This window comes from Filicampus tigris, chromosome 16, assembly GCF_054856515.1.
Source record: "Filicampus tigris isolate MCC_2025a chromosome 16, RoL_Ftig_1.0, whole genome shotgun sequence".
NCBI lineage: Eukaryota > Metazoa > Chordata > Actinopteri > Syngnathiformes > Syngnathidae > Filicampus > Filicampus tigris.
Window position 1 is genome coordinate 17,598,008 of NC_141232.1, and position 23,405 is coordinate 17,621,412.

General features: G+C 38.4%; 2 protein-coding genes across 2 annotated transcripts in view; one reads left to right on the forward strand and one right to left on the reverse strand.

Annotated features, from left to right (window-relative positions):
* Window positions 1–357: 357 nt before the first annotated feature.
* Window positions 358–16,782, reverse strand: rpl23 (ribosomal protein L23). The gene is made up of 5 exons (XM_086055606.1): window positions 16,699–16,782; window positions 13,229–13,312; window positions 10,514–10,642; window positions 2,935–3,048; window positions 358–483 (listed from the first exon to the last, which is right to left on the reverse strand). Exons 1-5 carry the CDS (start codon window positions 16,709–16,711, stop codon window positions 401–403), a joined length of 423 nt encoding a protein of 140 aa, XP_085911732.1. The 5' UTR covers window positions 16,712–16,782; the 3' UTR covers window positions 358–400.
* Window positions 16,783–20,822: 4,040 nt separating this feature from the next.
* Window positions 20,823–23,405, forward strand: part of clpp (caseinolytic mitochondrial matrix peptidase proteolytic subunit) — a 49,924-nt gene continuing 47,341 nt past the window's right edge. Inside the window, exon 1 of the mRNA XM_086055604.1 lies at window positions 20,823–20,954. Within this exon, the coding sequence (XP_085911730.1) occupies window positions 20,937–20,954 (18 nt within the window). The 5' untranslated portion in view covers window positions 20,823–20,936. The remainder of the gene's footprint in view (window positions 20,955–23,405) is intronic.

Below are 23,405 nucleotides of genomic sequence, written 5' to 3' on the forward strand. Positions count from 1 at the left end.
ATTTAGGAGGGATAAAAAGGTTTTGACCTTTGTATGCAGTCCCTCGCAAAAAAACAAAAGAAAAAAACTTCTAGTTATCTTGCAATGATTAAGAGAGAATCTTTGTTAAGGACTTCAAAGTTTTTTTTTTATTTTTAGGAAACGTTAAGGGTCCCGAGGGAGGACTAGATTCTTTACCGGTGGTGTTCATTTCCAAACTGATAACTTAAAAAAAAAAAATCCTTACTAACAAACTACGATTGGGGACACCTGTCTTTGAATACCCATGTAATCAAAGCACAACACAAGTCCTCGTGTCTCTGTTGGTGCTTCTGTTGTACATGATGAACTGATTGTAAGTGATTACATAGAGAAGGCTCCATCAACAGTTTTTTATTGAAAATGAAGAGTGGTAGTGGGCTTAGGCAATGCTGCCAGCATTTGATGCAATCCTGGGCCAAAGATCAGCACACTCCTTGGCTACTGGGCCAGTAATAGCAGATCCTGGGGGCATAAAAAGAGAAATAATTCACAACTCTCACACTTCATTGTCAGACTGCATTTCCATTTAACGCCCATTAGAATATGGATAACCACAGAGTGGGTACATGTACCTAACTTCCCTGCTGCACAGAAAAACTGTACCCGCATAAAGACAGGCAGATCAAGCAAGCATGTTCAGTCAACAACAGTACAATCAGCCACAATTCAGCTCCGATATAAATGTTGCATGGTCATTACCAAGTTACTTACAGACGATGTTTGAATAAGAACGAACTACAAACAGGCAGTTGCCTGCCTGTGGCTGGGGTATTGCATCATGCAGCCACACGCGTAAGGAGGAGCACACTCAGCAGAGAGGAGAGGAAGACAATTACGACCGAATACATAAATACTTTTGGAGACTTGGAAACATTCTCCATGGTCGGGGATAAATAAAAGACATATTAAAGCGATCTACAATCGTTTTGGTGAGTTTAAAGTTATCTTACCGTAACTTTATTGTATGCTACATGTAGCATCGTAGCTCGGTGGAAATGATGTGTACTAAGCGCACAATTTCCTCCCAAAATGCGACTTACACTCCAGTGTGACTGTTTTTTTCCTATTATGCATTTTATGGCTGGTGCGATTTATAATCCGGAAAACACGGTATGTATTTTTTTTTCCCCATCACAAAAAGTGTATATATGTACTGTAATGACAACTGGTCTTTAACCTGAATACTTAGATGTTTCATAGGCTGTTGCTGCTGAGTGTTTAAAGATTTCAGTGTCTTAATTTACAAAATTGAGATATTTATTGTTTGTGTATTTTTTATTCTGGTGTAATTTCTTAGAGTATCACCCGAATAGTTCGATTTTATTTTTTTCAACAAAAAAAAACCTACCGTTTACTTGTCATCAAAAAAAAAAAAAAAAAAAAAATCTGGGTTTTTTGTACCGTGGGAGCGTGATGTGGACGCAAGGCTACACTTTTATTCTTTTTAATCCCTTCGGCGCTGATTAGTGGGACGTCGGCGTTGATTAGTGGGACCGTCCACAGTAGCATGCCGCTGATTGATGAGCGTGGGGGTTAACAGCCCTTTAGAAAAACGGCAGGTTTGACGATCTTGAAATGAGGTTGTCTGAGATTGCGATTTTGGTCCCAAAACGATAAATCGTTCAGCCCTATGCAGCAGGCAGAACTTTGTCTCATCACTGATTGAGACAGCAGAAACTGTTTTAAACTACCATCTCACCCACAGTGATGACCTCTATATCCTCTTGCGCGACAGCTCACACTTGTCACTGATCAGACAAAGCAAGTGCTTTTAGAAGAGGGTAGCGTGTGTGCAGGCACCTAAAACATCCTTTATTTACAGGTGAACTTAATTTGGCCGCTAAACTTCAATCTTCGCCATGTTTAAGTACTTTTTGAACAACTTGCTGTTCTCAAGCCAAGGAGCTTAACAGCAAAATTCACAATAGATGCGTGGTCTATGAACATTTCCAAGTACAACCACACCTATTGCCTTACTGTGACTCAGTCACTATCTGTAGCAACTTGCTGATGACATTGTCAGCAAGCTCAGTGTCCTCTTCCCTCTGAGAACATCCCATTAGAAGCCTCACAATGGCAAGGTATTGTACTGTTGATACATTTTAAGTAAGAAAGTACAATTAAAATCCCTTGTAGCAGTTAAACTGCCATTAGGTACTGAAATTAAAATCAAACACCTAATAACTGAGTAGGCTTTATACTGAATACAAACAGAACATATACAAATGGGGGAAGAGAATGAGAACTGAGAAAATAGTTGGACAAACGTACTGGGCGAATGGGGAAGGTGGGGTTAGCTTCCAACTTGGATACTAATGTCCTTATCAAAAACACCAAAAAGATATAAAGGCACATTAACTGTTAACAGGCACAAACGACAATATGCGCTAGGCCAATTCAGCGCTTGCTAATGCTAACATTAGTGCATGCCCATCAGTAACAACAGGAGGAATTTAACCTAACCAATAAATGAACACTAAACATGAAATGGCAATGCCACTCACCTCTCATGGGCGCACACTGGAAAAGGTACAAAAATACCTCACTTCAAATACCAACACCTTTGACAAGTGATAAATCTCTTAACAGTGCCCCACGCTTAAATTGCTTAATAACCTGCTCGCAGCACAGGTCACTCCCTCTCTCACTCACCCGCAATGCCAGGAGCCGAACCACCCCCCGCGTCCCCAAAGATTTCTCAGCGGATTTGCGCTCATTTTGAGAATATTCATTTTGGTCAGTAAAAATAGGAAATCCGTTCATCGGAAAATTCTCATGCTTGATACATACATTTCTGCAGGCACACACATGCACGAAATAAAAATGACTTAAAAGCTGGCAGTTGCATGTGAGCCTAAGGAGACTGCTTTTAACATCAAAATTGAAAAAAACTAAAACAAAAATACAACCCACCTTTCATTTCCCCTTTATTATTTACAATGACACCTGCATTGTCCTCAAAGTAGAGAAAGACTCCATCCTTTCGCCGATAGGACTTCCGCTGCCTGATCACGACCGCAGGATGCACTAGGGAGAGGGAACATTATTTAATTTAGTTAGGGTAATGCTTAAGAGCAAAAACAAAACAATTCACAAAGTTTTTGCATATTGACAGTTAATCTGCAATAAATTAAGTTACTGATTTTGCATTTGGCCCATTTCAAGTAAAAGACTTGCTTAAACTAATCCTAAAATAAATACAGTTGAAAGCAGGTGCAGGTGAAGCATCTATCACAAACAGACTTGTCATAAATCATGATTCTCAACTGGCGTGTCACAACCCAAAAGAGGACTGGGAAAAAAAAATACCCGAAAAGGTCGTTTTGCGTGGCAAGTACGTGTAGCAATCTAGCACCGTGATTGTAAATTTACACTACAGTTCAGAGGCATGATAGTCAAGTATGCTAGAGCAGGGTTTTTCCTACATTCAAAATTGAGAGGCTGCTGCTTCCAGCTAGTTGTGTGCCCGCCTCCAGCCAGAGCGATTGATATTGCTCAACACAGTGCGATTGATTTCCCTCAGCGGCAGCAACGTATTTTAACTGCAGTTGCAGCGTTTGCTACTATGGAGGCGGTATATGAGGCCTGCCCAACCCGCGCCTCGCGAGCCGCATGCGTCTCTTTGCCTCACCCTTTCGCTGTGAACTTGCAGCGCACCGTTGTCAACCCCATTCATGTGTATGTGGTGATGGGCGGCACCACAGAATGGAACGTTGCTGGGCGGCGCTGTGCATGCATACTATATCGACTGCCAAGACTCTGTCATCGGCAACAGCAACCCTCTCTGATTTCGAACAGATTCTGAATACTTTGGCATAGTTGGTTATTGTATGCTTTGTACATTTGTGCTGTTTTAGATTCGACCAAGTTGTAGAATTTGAATGTTTAATTTGATAAATAATGGGTTGGATTGTTCTAGATAATTTGAGCGGTTGATAATTCGCATGCTGCGATTGGCTGGCAACCAGTTCAGAGTGTATCCCGCCTGCTGCCCGTAGACTAGGACAAGCTTCAGAAACGCCTTGTGAGAATAAGCGTCTTGGATAATGGATGGATGGATATTTCGTATGGCTCTTTTTTGTAGTTTATAGATGGGCTGAGCATTTGTTTTATATGTATTTCCCCAAATCTCCATGTAATAAGTCAGGTATGGCAGAAATAATGAACAGTATAATGTGTACTATTTTATATAATTTACTATTTGAGATTTCCAGCATAATTTTGCATCAATAATGCCAAGAAATTTTATTTCATTAACTCTTTCAATTTCAATTGAGTCGACGATTGTTTTGACTTGGGGTTTGATTTGAGTGGTGCCAAAGGCTATACATTTTAATTTAAATTCAAAGACAATTTATTTGTACTAAACCGTTGTTTTTTTTTTTAAACACATTTTATTCATTTTCCAGAGTAGTCAGAATCTGCTCTAGATTTTTTCCGGAACAATACAATTTATTTAATTTTAAAGACTTAACAGAAAAAGCAGATATCATTGATATATTGTATCAATAGGAACCAAGCACAGACCCTTGGGGAACCCCGTGAGTTATCTTCAACTGGTTTGATTTTACGTTGTTTAACTGCACATAATTTCTATCATCTAGGTAACCTTTTATATGCCAAACCTCATATACCACGTGTCTCTAATTTTTCCATTAATATATTATGATCTATGGTGTCGAAAGCTTTTTTTTTAAGTCTATGAAAATCACAACAATAGATTTTTTTTTTAAATCTATGCTAGTAGCAATTGCTTCCACTAGTTCCATTAATGAGGTGGACCCAGTGTTTCCCACAGATTTGAAATTTACTTGGGTCGGTGGACGGGCGGGGCAAATTCTTTTTTTTGTTTTTGTTATTTTACGCTTCATATCGTGTATTCTAGTTAATTTTCAGAGTAAAAATTGTTACATTACTCAGCGACGCCACATTTTTTGCACTTATTTTGTATTCAAATAGAACAATAATAAAATAAAGCTGTCATTGGATCGTAAGAGAAAAAAACTGGATGGGGACAGCGAAAAACAAACATACTGAGCCTTAAAACATATAACACCATGTTGTTTGGGATGTTAATCCACAATCCCAAAGCACAAAGTGCTTTGCAAGCATGAAGTGCACAGTCTGGTTGACAGAATTTGAATGACCACATAGCAGAACAGCTACCACAATCTTCATCGAAGGTGACAAAAATATTCATGAAAAGTATGGTGTGATCGACTTACCCCAAGTATGGTTTAAGTTAGCCTATTGAGACCATTCAAACATGGTCTGTAGTTGAGATTTTGCACTTTTGAGGGAGGTTTGAATGTAAACTCTGCGAGGCTTCCTTGCAAAGACAACAAACCGCACCGCGGCAGCTTTGGATTTTGGAGAGGTGCGGCGGCAACGCGGCTGCGTAGGTGTGGAGCGCTCCACGAGAGCGACGAATTCGCCAACTCGTCACATTTTGCTACGCGCCGCAGAGGTCTAAACCAGGCTTGAGCGACGGCGAATTAACATGACATGCGGTATCTTTGGTCGCAACCAGTTTTGTTAGGGCTGCTAGATTATGAAAAAAAATTGTTTTATTATTTTGGTAATAATTGAAATTGCGATTATTTTTTGCTACAAAAAAAAGAACAGGTTTAAACATGCAAAAAATATTAAGACAAAATTCTTTGAAACACTATAATTTAAGTTCCCAACAACATAAAATAAATTATTCTAAAAATTTTAAAAAGTGCAAATGTACAAATTAAAGTATGGTTTCCTTGTATAAACAGTGCATTAGAGTTAAGTTGCTAATCACTTATAAATTGCCAATGTAGTAAACTGCTTGGAATAAAATGCCAATTTTGACAGCATAACAGACATGCTAATCATTTAGACCTTTGTCTGAAGTCTTTTTTCTTTTGTTTTTAAAGTAATATTTATATAAAGTAAACGAAGTTAAATTTACTTCTGATAAATTATAAATTAAATATGATGGCTGGGTCAAACTAATTTAAATGGTGACTGTTACATACTAGTCTATACAATACTTCTAAATTACAGTAGGCCATATATAAACTGCATTATAATATGACCAATAATATGTTTGCAAATTGCATTTGAAGCAATTTGAAAAAAATAATCACCAAAATCTGACTTCATATTATAGACTACACAAGAAATATAACTTAAGTCACAGTAATAATGTTTACCATGGTTTCTATTGCTGTGCTAGTAAAAGTAGTGTATATTTGCATAAAACATGTTATTTAAAATAAATCCCACATGCCGATGGCCAAGTGGAGTCTGTGCCCGAACAATAGATTCTGTTATGTTTTTGTGTCCCGAACAATAGATTCTGTTATGGTGTGGGAAACATTTTGGACCTTTTTTCTCTGAAACCATATTGACTGTGATATTGGTCTATAGTTTGTGAACAGATGTTTATCTCAACTTTTTTATATATTGGAATAACTTGCAGTTTCAATTTTCGACTGTAAAATACCAGTTTTGAAGGACAGGTTACAAATCAATGTATTCTATCATATATTTTTTTTATTAATATATCAATGTTAAAACATCTATTTATTAATATGTCAATGTTAAAACAGTCAGTGAACTTATTTTTTGGACTTTTTATTTTTTATTCTTTTTACAACATTTAAATACTTCTATATCATTTACAGCACTAAGGATTATGGTATGGGAATTATTCAATACATTTCTTTCATATTTATTTGTTGGATCATTGCTAGTGTACTGACAACTTGAATAAAATAATTAAATTCATTTGTTATAGGTTATTTTGTCAAGAACTGTTTTTATCTGCTATAAAATATTCAGGATAGTTAGTTTTTTTTAAAACCATTATTATATAATTTACTATTCTCTATGTTTCCTGTGTGGTATTTCTATTTTGTTCTAATAGTACATGGAATGTTCTCGCTTGCTTGTTCTTAAAAGATTTACTAGTTTATTTCTATATTTCTTATAATTTCATTCAGTTTCTTTAGTTCTTAATTTTACATGCATTTTCTATTCACGGTGTCATCCATGGTTTATTAAAGTAGTCATCCACCTCATCCCTCTAAAATGGTCAAAGAGGATGGTTTTTAACCTGAATTTAAAAGCATTTAAAATTGATTGGTATGGTTTGCATCTTTATTCATTTATATTCAATGTGATAAAGGATATCAGCAAATTGGGGCACCTTATTATACACAAGTACAGAGAAAAAAAAAAAATCAAGGGTGATTTTGGGAGGTGCATTATACAAGGGTGGGTGTTATTCACAAGATTTTACGGAATTTCATATTTTTGAGGGTAAAGTTCTGGATTTAAAAATTTCAATCTCCCAAAATTATGTCAGTTTATACTTTTCACAAATTTATCAACTGCTATTTGATTAAGTTAATTAGTTCTGTCTTTGTGCATGTGAAGACCATTCTTCTGAGATGACTTACCAGAATTAATATGCAAAATTATGTCAGCCGTCTGTGAGAACTGACCACTCTGATTGGCTGTTCGAACCAGAAACACCTTTACATTTTATTTCATGATACGGTGACTGTGGATGGTCTGTTTAAAGGACTTCTTGGCCATGTTCAACACTTGGAAAAGTTAATGGATAACTATCAATGTGTAGTCATGAGAGCGTGCGTGCACATCCTCACACTTACAGTACACACGCTCGCATAAGCTCTTGAAGTTGAAATCAACCCAAACTTTTTTTCTTCAATATGTTCTCTGCAGTAGTTGAAACAAGGCATTCTGATTAATATTGTGTTCGTGGAATATGAGTTAAGCAGCAAAATGTAACCATCTCAGGGATGGTCAATTTGTCACTTCTGTCGACCGAAAATGGCATCACAGTTGCTCTGGGCTCAGATAACAACCAATATGGCCCAGCTTCAGAAAACAGGTGAGCTGTGATTGGTCGTTACTTGCGCCCTAAGCAACTGTGATGTCATTTTCAGTTGACAGAAGTGACAAAATGGTTACCCCGAGATGGCTGAAAAACAGGTGGATTTTGCCGCTTCCACAAACGCATTATTATTCAGAATGCCTTATTTCAACTAGTGGGCCTGCATAGAACATGTTCTTGAAAAAAAAAAAAAAGGCATGGTTACGGCCATTTTAACCCCTCTAACTCTCCCCCCTTCTCCAAATCGCATCTTTTGCAATTTGAAAATTAAAATCTACTACATCGCAATGTCGGTTCAATTTCGAATCATTCAGCCTTCATAAAATACTAGTATTATCATGTTATATGATACAGCACTGTCATTCTACTTAAGTTTCGCCAGTGTTTATTGATCTATTATCGAAACGTGGTAGTGCCAGTATTGTTTATCAATTGGTGTATCCCTATTCAGAAATATTTACATCTGCATCACGATTCACTTGATAACTTCTCCCACTACTTCATCACCGTATTTTCCGGGCTATAAGCCGCACCGTTATATAAGCCGCGTCCACTCAATTTTTAGAACATTTAGGAAAAAACCTTAAATAAGCCGCACCTTTATCTATATCTATGTTGAAAACGTTTTGAATTACTGCATTTACAGAACGATTATGAACTGTAAATGTACATGTACCTGAGCAGATTCTTTTCCAACAGTGCCTTTTAACACTGCAGCATCGTTGCTGATTAAAACAGAAGAGAACCAAGAGAAAATAAACAGTACTTATCTTCATTTCACTGCAGACTGCCGCTCCAGTTTGTCAGCTAATGTCCACCAGACTCCACCATCTATTGTTCTACTACATTCTACATATGTACCTGTCTTGTTTTATGTGAATAAAGCCAGCCAATCTAACACACGACGTGCTAAATCAACAACAGCATTTCACATGGAAACAACAGAACAGACATAGTAACATTAACCAATCGCATTCATGTGCACATCAGGGACCTCTAGGAAACATAAAATCAAAGCATTACAGCACCTAATGCAATAACCTAGTCTAGGGTGCCCTCGCCTGTTGAACTCCTCCACCTTCAGTCACATCCAGTTAATGGGAAATTTATTGTATTGAATTGTACTGTCATTGCTGTTAGACACCCCGAGCGGCGGTAGAAAAATCCACAGAATAGCCGCACCGGACTATAAGCTGCATGGTTGAAAAAAAAAAGTTGGAAAAAAGTCACGGCTTATAGTCCGGAAAATACGGTAATTAAAAGTGACAGCCAACAGGAAGAGATTAAACAGAATGCAACAGGATTTGTCTCATCACTGATTGAGACAGCAGAAACTGTTTTAAACTGCCATCTCACCCACAGCGGTGAACTCGATATCCTCTTGCGCGACAGCTCACACTTGTCACTGATCAGACAAAGCAAGTGCTTTTGGAAGAGGGTAGTCTGTGTGTCTTCGGTTTGTGTTAACCCATTAAGGCCTAAGGCGCCTAGCGAAACATCCCCCCAAAAAAACGGAGGGCAACTTTAGAATCATCCTCTAAAGCAGGGGTGTCAAACTCAGGTCATTGGGGCCGCCCTCCTGCGTGTCTTACAGGTTTCCTCGTCCAACACACCTGATTCAAACGATCGAGATCAAGATCATGGTCCTGCAGAACTTGCTGATGAGCTGATCATTTGAAACAGGTGTGTTGCAGCAGGAAGAGATGGAAAACAGGCAGGACAGCGGCCCTCGAGGACCGGAGTTCGACACCCCTGCTCTAAAACCTCAGGTTTTCCCGGAAATTCAACAAGTACAATATAATTAATATCTCAGCCCCTGTAGCAGATAGAAACATAATTCCAAAAGAATTTGAGATGTGTGGCTTGCACATAGCAACATAGTTTACTGTTTCAATCCAAAATGTGAAAATGTGTCAGTGCGAGAGAAGCACTATTATCAATTCAAAAAAATATCAAATGTTAATTACTATTCTCGATTCTGTTTCAAGGCCATCGATACCATTGTTGTCTACAAACATATATATTAACTATATATTAAGATCGACCTGGATCCACTGGTTCAAAGTCCACAAGCGCGTCGTCTATATCACTACCGTCACCTATTTCAGAGCTCCGGCAATTGTCTGCGTCCGCCATTACTGTTCGAAAAAATTCCGGGACATGTACATTTGTTTAAAAAATATATATGAAAAGCTTTATATCTTAATAAACAAAAATACATTAGTCATATCAATATGGATGAAATAAATGACATCTTAGTCCAGTAATCTGTAACCATCAAGAATGAGCAGGGGTAATTTCTTTTAATACCATTTGGTAGTCGCAGTTGTCTTGTGTTTTCATTGGTGATCTAAAAGTAAATATATTCTCTTGCTGCAAAACCAATACACCATTGGGTACTAAGGAACTAAAGAAGGTATAATTGATTAAAAATGGTCACATTTTGTTTGATCACAGGTCTTTCGGAACCAATGACGCAATGAGTAATTTAGGACAAACTGGTATCTAATCCAGTTAAACCCAAGTAAAATTAAAATAAAATAAAACAAAAACAAACACCCTGTGTATTGTTAGCATCATTTTATTTGAACTCACCCTTCTTCCTGAGCTCAGGCTTGCCTTTCTTGACTGTCGCCATCACCATGTCACCCACTCCAGCAGCAGGCAGACGGTTAAGACGTCCTTTGATGCCCTTCACGGAGATGATATAAAGATTCTTGGCACCTTATAAACAAGGACCATGAGAATTAAACTGGGGATTTTATGGGGCATTGAAAAGTTAAGCAGAAAAACAAAATACTGCATATGGGTTAAAACTTTGTAGTACCTACACTGTGCTCGGTTTGATTTCTACCAAAACACAAAGCTTTCTTGAATTTCCCAAAATGACAATCTGTAAAAACGAGTTCAGTGCACCAAGACCTTTAAAAATCGGATAAAAGGTTCTAGAGAAATTGAGCTTTTTGTGTGGAGAAGAATATTGCCTTTTTGGGAATGCTTTTGTTTTATAATATACTGAAAATCTGGTCCAAAAATGCACCTGTAAATTAGAGTAAGAGTGTAACTAGGGCTGGGGGACAAAAAGTGAACCAACTCAGTTGAGTCACTGTTTGCATTGTTTGTTAAAGCTTGGTTCACACAGCAGGGTAATCGGCCCGATTTTAGCCTTCCGACAACCGTAGGTCGGCCCCGATTCTCGTAATGGCTCCAAAGATAATCTTATCAGATAATCCTGCCATGATATATAATGAGGGAAAATGGTATGGTTTGATTTTAATATGGATCCAAGTGATGCTTGGAAAAGGACCCTTGAACGTGTGCCGCGGAAGTAAGGCTGCATTTCATTTAATATCCACTTGATAGACGCGGTGAGTCGGCTCATTTTCACTCATGGCTTTAAACCCGTAAGAAGGCGTTTTGTGAGGCACGATGTGGGCTTCACATGAGCATGGACTTTGAAGTACTTGGCTGCTACCAGCTTGGTTTTTGTCCTCTTAAATCAACGCATGCGTTAAATTAGCATTTGAATGTACTTTTTACGTCATATTATGTGGACGTGAGTGTGCTACAGCAATATAAGGTATAATACAACTTGAGCAAAGCGGTTCCTGGGAACTCAAACAAGCTGGCATTTTTTTTTAACCTCCTGTAAAGTTGTGATTTTGTCACGAGGATTTCACCTGACGGCGGCGGCATGAAACTTGGCACACACATCAATCACACTTGGCCAAATAATATTTTATGAGTTCATTGCGCAGTTAAAAAACAAATGGCTTAGTTGCACCCTCTACAAATACTTGAAGGGGATGTCAACCCAAACACTTTTTTCAAGAATATGTACTATGCAGTTTGCAGGCCCATTAGTTGAAACACAACATTCTTTAATATTGCGTTTGTGGAATATGACCTTCTCAGACAACACAACCTTTTTGTCGTTCACAATGGCCGCGCTTCAGACTATTAGATATCGTTATGTGTCTTGGACCGCGTGAGACGTCAGACTACACGTCCGTCACCTACTCATCCGCGCCCAGTCATTGCGTACTTCTGTCAAAATTATGTCCATCGGCGTGGGTCCGCCGGGCAGGCGGGACAAGCAGCTGTGTTGTCATATCGACGGAGGTATTATGTACATGTGTTTGTTCTCTGCTCTGAAAAGGCAAAAAATAAAAAAGACAGACTATGGACCTATTCCTGGATGGTAGTGAGAGGACAGTATCGACTGTCTATTCTCCAAAAATAAGGTAACAAATTTGTTTAATGACGCACATTTGCTAATCAGCTACTGGCTTCGCAGTTGGCAAACATAGCATGAGTTGAAATGCTATTTCCCTCCTACTGCTCGTTCCTTTTTTCCGGCATTTTGATTGTTTGTATGTTCATGATACGCCCAGTCTCTCGTCATAAGTAGAAAGGCACTGTCTTCCTATTGGTCAACGCTGAAGAACCAATCGAAGGACGACGTAGGACATGTCACACTATGCGGGAAGACAAAAATTAAGACATGCTAGACTTTCGTCGTGAGGTGTGTAGTGTGACATCGGCATAAAGAAGCAAAAGCCACACGTTTTAGCCATCTCGGGGGGTAGCCCTTTTGTCACTTCTGTCAACTGAAAATGACATCACAGATACTCAGGGCTCAGATAAGGACCAATCATGGCTCAGCTTCAGAAAACAGGTGAGCTGTAATCGGTCGTTACCTGGGCCCTGAGCAACTGTAATGTCATTTTTAGTTGACAGATGTGACAAAATGGCCAGCCCCAGAGATGGCTAAAAACAGGTCAATTAACTCTTATTCCACAAACGTAATATTAATCCGAATGCATTGTTTCAACTAGTGGGCCTGCATAGAGCATATTGAAAAATATGTTTATGTTGACTTCCCTTTAACAAAACAGCCCCGGTTGAACATTTCACAAAGCACAAGTTGGAGGCACATGTAACAGCCCAAGCCCTACAAAAAGTCTCTGGAGCCTTAGTCTAAACTCAAAAGGAAGTTGACCATTTTTAATTTCTATTTAAAATTTTACCAAAATATTTGGCCTTTTATAGGTCGTCATATTTTATCAAATTAGCTTTTAATCAGATGTACTTCATTTTCATAAGTCATGCCAGAACAGCAATGTCGCCAGGGACCATTATAGCTGCTTTTAGCTAGTTCATATTGTAATATTTATATATAAAATGTGCTTTTTACTCGAGCTACAAGCAGCAGTTTTTTTTTTAATCTATTACTTTATACAAGCCAAGTTGTGTGTACTTTAAGACATTTGCTATTTTGATTGTACTAGATCATTAGTTCAAGCATACCAGTGTTGTCGGCGCAGTTAATAACCGCTCCCACTGGAAGACCCAATGAGATTCTGAACTTTGCTCCGGATGAACCCCCACGTCCTGTAAAAATAAACATTTTGTTCAGCACACAATACAATCAGTATTTCACTGAGTAGCAAGACACCTAAAATATGCATGAGGAAAATATGTATATGTACTTTATAATTACTTGACAAAAAACGGTTAAGTCTCCAGGGCATCCCCACCCACCAATTGTGAAATGAAGAAAATCTTATCTGTGCTTTCCAAATTACTTTAACAGCTACACACAGTTCCTCCATTTACGAGTTGCCAGCTTTGCTGGGTGAAAAGCCATCATTTTTCAAGGAGCAGAGTGACAACACGAAGACGCTACCGTGTCAAAACCAAAAGGCTCACAGAACTGTAATTTTATCACAAGTAAGCCTCATACAACAGCATTAGCCTCTGCAGCACATATAGTACAGGGGCTAAATCAACGGTGAAGTATTTTACTTTATTTGCAACCTCTCTGTTTCCATGTTAGCTACTCCCATGAAATCCTGACGAGGACATTAACTGCAGAGGAGGATCAAATATTTGGAGGAATTCTCATTTCTCTGCAACTCAAACGTCGCCATTTCAGACGCATCAATTTTAGATGACTATGATCACAAATCAATCGCCTTCATGAGTGAATTACTACAATCACACCACCAACTCAAATATGATCAACACTGCGACTCTAGACCAGGGATGCCACAAACTATTTTGCCAGTCGACTAATCACCAACTATAGTCGCCATTCGTTGATTAGTCGGATCAAATGTAAATTGAGGTATATCGCACCAGCAAGTAGCTGCTCTAATAACCATCATTAGCTTACAGCTTGAAGTTTTTAAGGTATGTACACATTAACTATAGAGACAAAAAAATAGTACATTCAACTTTTATCAAACTTTGCAGCTTGAACCAACATTCATGACGTTTATAAATGAGGGAGCAACTTATATTGAAGGCAATACTGTAGCCTTTATTTTTTTCCCGCTGTAATTGTTTGGTGCATTTTAAAATGAAACTAAAACTATACACAGAGTTGTAATAATACAGTGCAGCTATCTATAGTAGGGCTGCTCAATTATGGAAAAAAAATATTAATTATTATTATTTTGGGAATAATTGAAATCACACTTATTCAAATGATCATTTATTTTTTGGTAGAAAACAAGAAAATTGTAATGCATGTAAAAAAAATAAAGTAGGGCTGTCAAAATTAAAGCATTAACTATGGAGATTCATTTAAATTTAATAAATTCATAACATAATCGATAATTAATTTAAGTCATCGACGGGTCGTTTATTTATATATTTATGTAATTGGTGCATTACTTTTCTCTTGAAACAGCCTCGTTTCCCCGCTGGCTGTTTGCCTGTCTAGGGCGCACATGCGCAGTTGCGGTCATCCGGTTCAGTACACAGGAGCATTGTGGGTAGTGAGGCGGTGTGTCATGGCTAGTTAGCCATGTGTGGTGTTATCAACAGACTCCTAAAGTTACGGCAAATTTCACCCACAAATACTTACGATGCAAACCTCCCTTTCATGGCAGCACAACGGGGATTCTCGAGAAAGGAAGCACGTTGTGGCTGATGTTTTTTTTTTTCATTTCTGACACGTTCAGTCGTGTCTGAAGACTAGCTGTAGTTGGCACACTGTGTGTTTGAAAAGGACACAATGTCCTTTTTGCTACGCTAACATATTGTAGCGTCTAACGGATTAAGGAGGCATTAGACATGACATCGAAGCAGAAAGATCTCTTGCGAACGGAGTGATGCATTCATGAGCTGGTAAATTCCAGTACTCAAATTAACAAAACATGACATAATTGCAACATACTATATTATAGTACAAACAAAAAATAATTTAAAAAATACTTTTCCTCCTAATAGTTAAAGACTTTTCCCCCTATTGCATTGATTGTGCAGACCAATTTACTACTATTAAATATTAGTGAAGAAAAACAAAACGTTTGGGATAAAGGTTAAATGAAAACAAATTAAATTATTTGAGTTTTCTTTAGCATAGTGCTTTTTCCTCATTTACTCCTGATTTCACTACCTTCTATATTTAAAAATAATGCTTGGTGCCAAAGAAGAGTGAAATTAGTTTTCAAGTATTTCTTTTTGTACAATTGCAGCCAAAACCTATAAGGCCACAAAATTTACTTCAATTTAATCTGCACCATCATTTATGAACATCTCAGAACTGCTGGTACAAGTTGCAAAGTTTAATCAAAGTTGAGTGTTGTATCATCTCATTAATTTGTACATAGATAAAGAATCAAGCTGTAAACTGATTATTGTTATATAAGAGCAGCTGCTTTCTGGTGCGACATGCTGCAATTTACATACGATCCGATTAGACGACTAATCGCGACTACTGTTGGTGATTAGTCGACTACCAAAATACTCGTTCGTGGCAGCCCTAATGATGAGTTGAGTGAGTGATTTAAGAAGTGAATTCCACGTTTACATATTATGTTTCATGAAATGAAGTGACGTGTAGGAAGTGGTAGAGCCACTATATTATTGTTTTTCGGTCTATATTAGGAGTTGAGCGATTAAGAAGTGGAGTCCACCTTTACATTATGTTTCATGAAACAAAGTGAAATGTAGGAAGTGGCAAAGCTACTGATTTGTTTACATTTCTGTGACCTCACTTCAGTTTGTGCCTTTACCCTTACAGTATAGCACGTCTGTTTACAACACACCTGTGTGGCAGAATTATGTTGCCATGGTGAATGCTTCCCAAATTGCACGTCAAAATAGATAAACTCTTTCATATGAATTAATGCTTCATATTACCTGAATTAATGCTTCATATTACCTTTACCACAGTATTCTCTAATGCATAAGAGATCTGATATTGTTTGTTGCAATAAAGATTTATTGTTAAAAATTACATTAGAGAGAGGAAAAATATATAAAATATATATATATTTTTAAATCGCACCTCATATCACAATCGCAATTTTTAGGGAAAAAAAACAATTCGATTATTTTCCATAATCGTTCAGCCCTACTCGCTGGTCAATTGAAGCATGCCAATGACACGCCGCGGAATCAACATTTGCACAACGTATCTCTATACAAATTTCCCGCAAGAAGCAGCTTTGTTTGCATGAGCTAGCACAAATAATTCGAAATTTTAGAATCGTGTCATAAACTTAATTTATCTGGAATGCTCATTTTACAGCATTGGAAGCAGCATTAAAGTCTTTTTCTTTCTACGTATGCCTAGACACGGAGTTTACCGCGAGGCCTCTTATGCAATCCTAACTGCTATACAAAGGAAGATAAATCAAATAACAACAGAAATAACCGAATTATAGCTAATAAAGTTGATGAAATACACAACAACTAAAAAATATAACCCGATGGCAAATTGTAAATAGCTAATGAATACGGATTGAACGAGACATTTTTCATACCTCTCTTCGACATGGCTGCAGTAGGGGGAAAAAAGGGCGAGGGCAGGAGGAATTGTGGGAAATAAAGTATTCTTCATCCGGGTCGTGTCGGAAACTCGTGCTGCTTTCAGAACCTCGGAAAGAGCAGCCCTTTAATGTGATTTTTTGGTGACTGCTGTATGAACGTAAGAGGTCACAACATAGTAGCAAACGATAAATATGAAGTTGTTGTTGTTTGTTTGTTTGTTGTTTTGATTAGAAACCGTTAGAAAAATCGTGTTTGCTTGCTACACAATCACAAGGGTCCGTGCCTCTTTTGGTCATTGGATATGTCGTTGGGATACAGATAACAAAAATAGAAAAAAGACCCGTTATTTGATTTTCATTTAAATATTGAAACACCAAAATTGAAATCTAGCTTGATTTTCTATTTTATTGTCTGGAACGAGTAAGTAAAAGTATAGAACAGTTTGATTTTCAACTTTTAAATCTAAAACGAAATTAGAAATATACCACTAGACACAACTCGAAATACGGCATGTATATTTTTTTTAGATTCGCGGAAGTTGTCACTAACAGCATTTCTCCTACTGACCAGGAGATAGCAACAGCGTAGCGCCTGGAGACGATATCGTGAACTGACTGTAATGCTCCATTTGCTCCATCAATTACCATAACTTATTCAAACGCTAACTACACGTATAGAAAATTGTTGGTATCACTGATAAATAAATAAATAAATAAATTAATTAATTAATTAATTAAAAAAAAAATAAGAACATGTGTAAAAAAACAAACAAACAAACAAACAAAAATCACAAAAACTTCCTAATGTAATCACAATGCATTCATTCAATTTGTGAAAAAAGCTTGGTGGCAGGCTGGCAGTAATGATGTTTTACTTTTTTGTTGTTGTTACCCATTCTGCATTATTCTATTATCTTGAGACTTGTGCTTCATTGTCATTGTGTTTTAACTTCATGGCCATTGTGAGTTAAATTTGCATGAACAATTTTGACATCTGGGTTTACAAATGCCGCACACCTTTGATGGAAACCTCAGTGTCTGGTGTCCTCAAAGCAGCACTGGGCAAGAATTAATAAAACATTTTCACAACTCTTTTGATGAAACATTGACTTACAGGTAGTTGAATGGGAATTTGTCATGCCCTGCGGAGGTGTGTATCGTTTTTACTGGCACTTAGCAACATTGAGGAGGATGGGGTCAACCCTGGCACACACAAAAAAATACAAATGTCCTGAATTGCTTTACGGCATACTCACTTTCTCCTTTTGCTATAGGGACGGAAGTCGATTCAAACGTCTACACTCTATTACTGGTGTCATGGCAGACACCAAAACAAAACAAACAAAAAAAGTATTATTTAAACTAAATTAGATTCATTACCTCTATCATCTTTCACACAGCCACTGGAAATAGAAATGTAATTCAGTCCAATGTGCAGGCCAGCGAGAGCTCAGGATTTCACGACACTACGCGCTTGCACGCGTGAGAAATGTGGTTGACTTTTGTCAAAACACTACCGTTTTTGTCCACATGAAGCCGTCATAATCAACAATGACACAGTGTTGCTTTAAAGCCAAGTGTTATTAAATATCCCATATAGCAAAATAGGGGTTAATCAATGTTGAAAACATGGTTCGGTTTAAGGATTGAATCTACATTGAGCCCTAAAGTCAAAATTATACAGAAAGCTCAAGGTTGATAAAATGGTGAGTCAATGTTTGCTTTTCAACCATAAATGTTGATTCAACCATAATCCAAACCACAATCTTCATGCACATTTTAGTTGTTTTTATTTATTGAATCAATGTTAAGGAAACAGTATTGATTCAACCATCATCTCAACTGGTAGTGGCTAAGTATCTTTCAGCCACTGAGGGTGATTAGACATGGTGTCAGAAATCTGGGCATGTCAAGGGCACAATTGCAGGGACTGGAGACAATTTGGGAAATACAACTGCCAAAAGTAAGATAATCCAATTATAATAATATGCAAATAAGATACAGGTTTTTTTTCCGCTGTTACTCATAACACGGTTTTAGAAAAAAAAAAACGCTCCAGCAGGCAAAAATGTGTTTCCCCCCACTTTTCCCCATCCATTTTTAGATATGTTACAGTACTGTACACTGTAATATCCTCGTTGCCTCGTTTTAGCTCTGATGATTTTCATGCAGTATTTCTATTGTTTATCGCAGGCAAAAGACGTACGGGAGATTGTTGTCCTGCCGATTATTCATTCATTCATTCATTATCCATACCGCTTATCCTCACAAGGGTCGCGGGCGTGCTGGAGCCTATCCCAGCTGTCTTTGGGCAGTAGGCGGGGGACACCCTGAATTGGTTGCCAGCCAATCGCAGGGCACACAGAGACAAACATCCGCACTCACAGTCACACCTAGGGGCAATTTAGACAGTCCAATCAACTTACCATGCATGTTTTTGGAATGTGGGAGGAAACCGGAGTACCCGAAGGAAACCCACGCAGGCACGGGGAGAACATGCAAACTCCACACAGGGAGGCCGGAGCCGGGATCGAACCCACGACCTCTGAACTGTGAGGCGGACGTGCTAACCAGTCGACCACCGTGCCGCCCCCTGCTGATTAAGTTTTCTTTAAAAAAACAAAAACAAAAAAAAAACTCACAGACCCATTCAATTGTTTTGAGTTTGAAATGGGGTTATTATTGTCAATTTCTTCACTCTTTAACCATTTCATGCAAAGTGGTCACTACAGTGGACAGCTATTTAAAAGTTGCTTTTGCCTATATTAATTAATCTAAAAAATATATTTATTTTTTAAATAACAACATTAAATCATAATTAATGCATGGAAGGGTTAAAAATATTTTTTTAAATTTAGATTAATTAATATAGGCGAAAGCAACTTTTAAATAGCTGTACACTGTAGTGTCCACTATGCATGAAAGGGTTAAAATCATTTTTGTTTTGGCATCTTTTCAACATGCCAAAAGTAAATTAGCCAGATAATGATCTTTAAATAAACCTCTTCCGTTAGCATCTTTCCCGTCACGCACGGACACTTTTTTTTTTTTTTTTTTTTTTGGAATGGGGTCGGGAGCTGACAATGTTTATGAATAAGGCCGGAGGGTTGAGGCCGGAAGGGTACCCAGGTCGGACCGGACCGGCAAAAAACAAAAATTAAATAAGTAAACATAAAAAATGCCAGGGGGTCCTAAATAAAAACTAAGACTCATTGAAAACATTAAAATGGGAACACATTTTCACAGTTTTAACAGATTTCTTATTCTTACAACCAGATATAGATCCATCTCTTTCAACAGCCCACAAGATGGGTTTTGATTTTGAAAATTTACATTTGTGAATATAAAACTTTGTAAGAACAATACAGGATTAATTAAATAATATTCTTTTTCAAATGACACGTCATAATTAAAAAAAACAAAAATATGTTCTGTAAGGGTGGCATGGTGGTTGACTGGTTAGCACGTCCGCCTCACAGTTCAGAGGTCGTGGGTTCGATGTGGTGTGGAGTTTGCATGTTCTCCACGTGTCTGCGTGGGTTTTCTCCGGGTACTCCAGTTTCCTCCCACATTCCAAAAACATGCTTGGTAGGTTGATTGAACTCTCTAAATTGCCCCTAGGTGTGATTGTGAGTGCGGATGTTTGTCTCTGTGTGCCCTGCGATTGGCTGGCAACCAATTCAGGGTGTCCCCCGCCTACTGCCCGAAGTCAGCTGGGATAGGCTCCAGCACGCCCCGCGACCCTTGTGAGGATAAGCGGTATCGATAATGAATGGATGGATGTTCTGTAAAGAAAGTTCAAAGTTACATAAGATGTCCAAGATGAATCTACAAATGTCTTGCCACAGTTTGCGAATATATTCACATTTCCAGAATACTGTAGGTGTATAACAATCTCAGGATGGGAGTCACAGAAGGCACAGATCAGTCCAATATTACAATTAAACTAAATAAAAAGGATCTCACAGGGTAACATCGATGTATAATTTTAAATGAAACTTCTTTCACCTTATTTACTAGAAAATATTTTTGAGGCAGGGTCCAGAGTTCTCCGTTCATCGAGCTTCGTCGTCCCCCTCCCGCCCCGAGCAAATGAGCGTCGAGGTAGCCATTTCCAGTCCAGGAGGGGGCGTTGATCTGGCTAAAAACTGTTTGAGTATCCTTAAAAAGAGAAGAAGAGGTGGTTGCTGTGTCACTGCTGGTTACATTGGGAGTTACAGTATTCCGGAATTATGAGCGTGCTTTTTACGGTTAGTACTCCTGTTCACCATTTTATTCAAACGTACACAACAGAACAGTTACAATACAAAATGAATATATACATAGGTATTCGCTAATGCCCGTCTACCGTTATATCAATGACCCGGTGCGAGTTCATGGTCAATTGTGTTATGAAAGTACTGATGATGCACGTTTCTCCAAAGGCGAAACATTTTAAAACCAGGAAAACGGACAACTGTGAACCAAGGCATTTCCATAACACAACATGGCGACAGTTTGAACAACATCTGGCCCATGTTAAAATTATGGTACGTTTTTTTCCCCATTATACCCAAGGTCTCATACAGGAAAGGTCCTGTGGTTGAGCGAGCCACTGTTCTACATAAATGCTGAGGAATTGAATGTCAAAGTCAAGTTAATATACCTGCTAATTTAACAACAAAGACAATGGGGTGTTTGCGTTTATGAAAGTGACGTCTTTACTGTGTGCTCTGCAACTAAAATGTGCAGCTCATCGTAAAAACCTGTGAAACCACTACTCATAGTTCTTTTCAGTGGTGTCAAAAGTTTTCACGTAGAAGTAGAAATATTTAGGATTTAGAAATACTTAAGTAAAAGTTGAAGTATCAACTCAAGCTTTTTGATTAAGTAAAAGTACAAAAATAATGGTTTCAAAACTAATTCCAGTATATAAATAGTGCAAGAAGGGAAAATGCATTGAATCGGTATAGTCAAGTACAAAACAATGTTATTTTCAATATGTTCTATGTACCTTTATAGTCTAAACATCGTTTTTTTGTTAAATTAATCTGGCATTCGTAGAATAATAATTAATGAGATTAATCCACCCCACCCCCAATTTTGTACTTCACCTTATGACAGTCCTTCTCAAATAGCAGAGCCTGCACCCCCCTCCCCGCCAAAACCGTCGATACCAGGGCTACCTGTTTCAGCTGCATGTATGCCACCATCTTTGGGTGTGTACAGGCCCACCCAGATTGACAGACTGCCCACCCAGTGAGATTCATGAAAAAATATATACTTTTCAATTTTTTTGTAAATTATGAAATTATTTTTGAATTTGTGTTTTCTTGTTTTTTTTTATTTTTATTTTTTTTATTTGAATATACGATGTGTTGGGATAGGAGGATTGTGCTCAGTGAGAGAAATATTCAGGCCCACCCATTAGCCACGTCCTGGCTCCGCCCCTGATATATGCTCTTTAAAAATGATCACATTTAGGTCTACAACATAAATACAGTGGATCCCGCATAACGCACAACTTAAAAAAAAAAAAAAAATTTCAAGTTACGCACTTGTTTTTTTTGTTCCTTATGTGAACCGTCTCGGCATGGATGAGTAGACAGATCAGTGCGTTGCTTCTTGTGCTATTAATCATCATTGGCTCTGTGTGTAATGCATTTCATAGTTGTGCTGTTTTTTTTTAACTCTTTAATTTGACCTCAGAGTGACTTAAAGTTACTCTTGACTGTAAACGACCCGAAAAATCCACATAAATCTAGGGCTGAAAGATAAATTGCATTTGCAATACAATCGGAATTTGAGAGCGCGATTTTGTAATCACGATGGCTGCGGTTTAATTGACAGCGGAGGGGAGAGGGGGATTCACCGAATGCTAAGATAACGCTGCCTTGCTTGCTTTTATCCGCCCTAGCTTTCAGCTTTCTAAGATGCTTGATCCTTTTCATATCGCATCGTTAAAACTTCCCACGTGTGGAAAAAAAAGTCACTGTGTACGTGTGTTGTCTATTTAGTGATGTTCTGGCTGCCGTCCCTCCGGCCCGGCTGGATGCCCATTTTTGGGGCGGAGGGGTGAGGAGTGACAAATTTTAAAAAATGGCTGGACTAAGCATGGCCGGAAGTGGATTTTAGTTCGGCCCATTAATCGGCCCTCATGCGTGTGACGTGGTCGCGAGGCGGCCAAATTTCATCTCAGCCTACTCGGTGAAGGGCTTCATTTTAGGCTTCTTTCTACTCCCGCGTCGGCGCGAGCGACAACTGCTGTTATAGGGATTATGGTATTGCCCCCCGGGCCCCTCTTGTAATGGTATTCCCCAGTTGCAGGTGGGGCGCGGGTTACATGATGTGACAAGAAGGAAATACAAACACGCTTGAACGCATGTTGCTGTCTCATGTCTCTTCTTGCACAACTGCCGCATTAATTAAGTTGACCGACGCATTGTGCTGTTGGCGGGTCTGTAACACATGCCACGCACACATCAGGAATTGTTGCTGCTCTGATTGGTCCATTATGTCACATGTTGCGATGACATACAGTTTCCCACACAGAGACGGATGTCCCACGCAGCTCGTTGCTGCTGCTGCAACTACTCACCCACGTTCCCCCTTCCAGATCGTTTTCGCAATAAAATTAAATGCATCGTCTAGTCATCTCGGTCCCTTTGTGGTTATAGCAGGCGCGAACGATATCCATTGTTGTCGCTGTCTTTTTGAAGCGA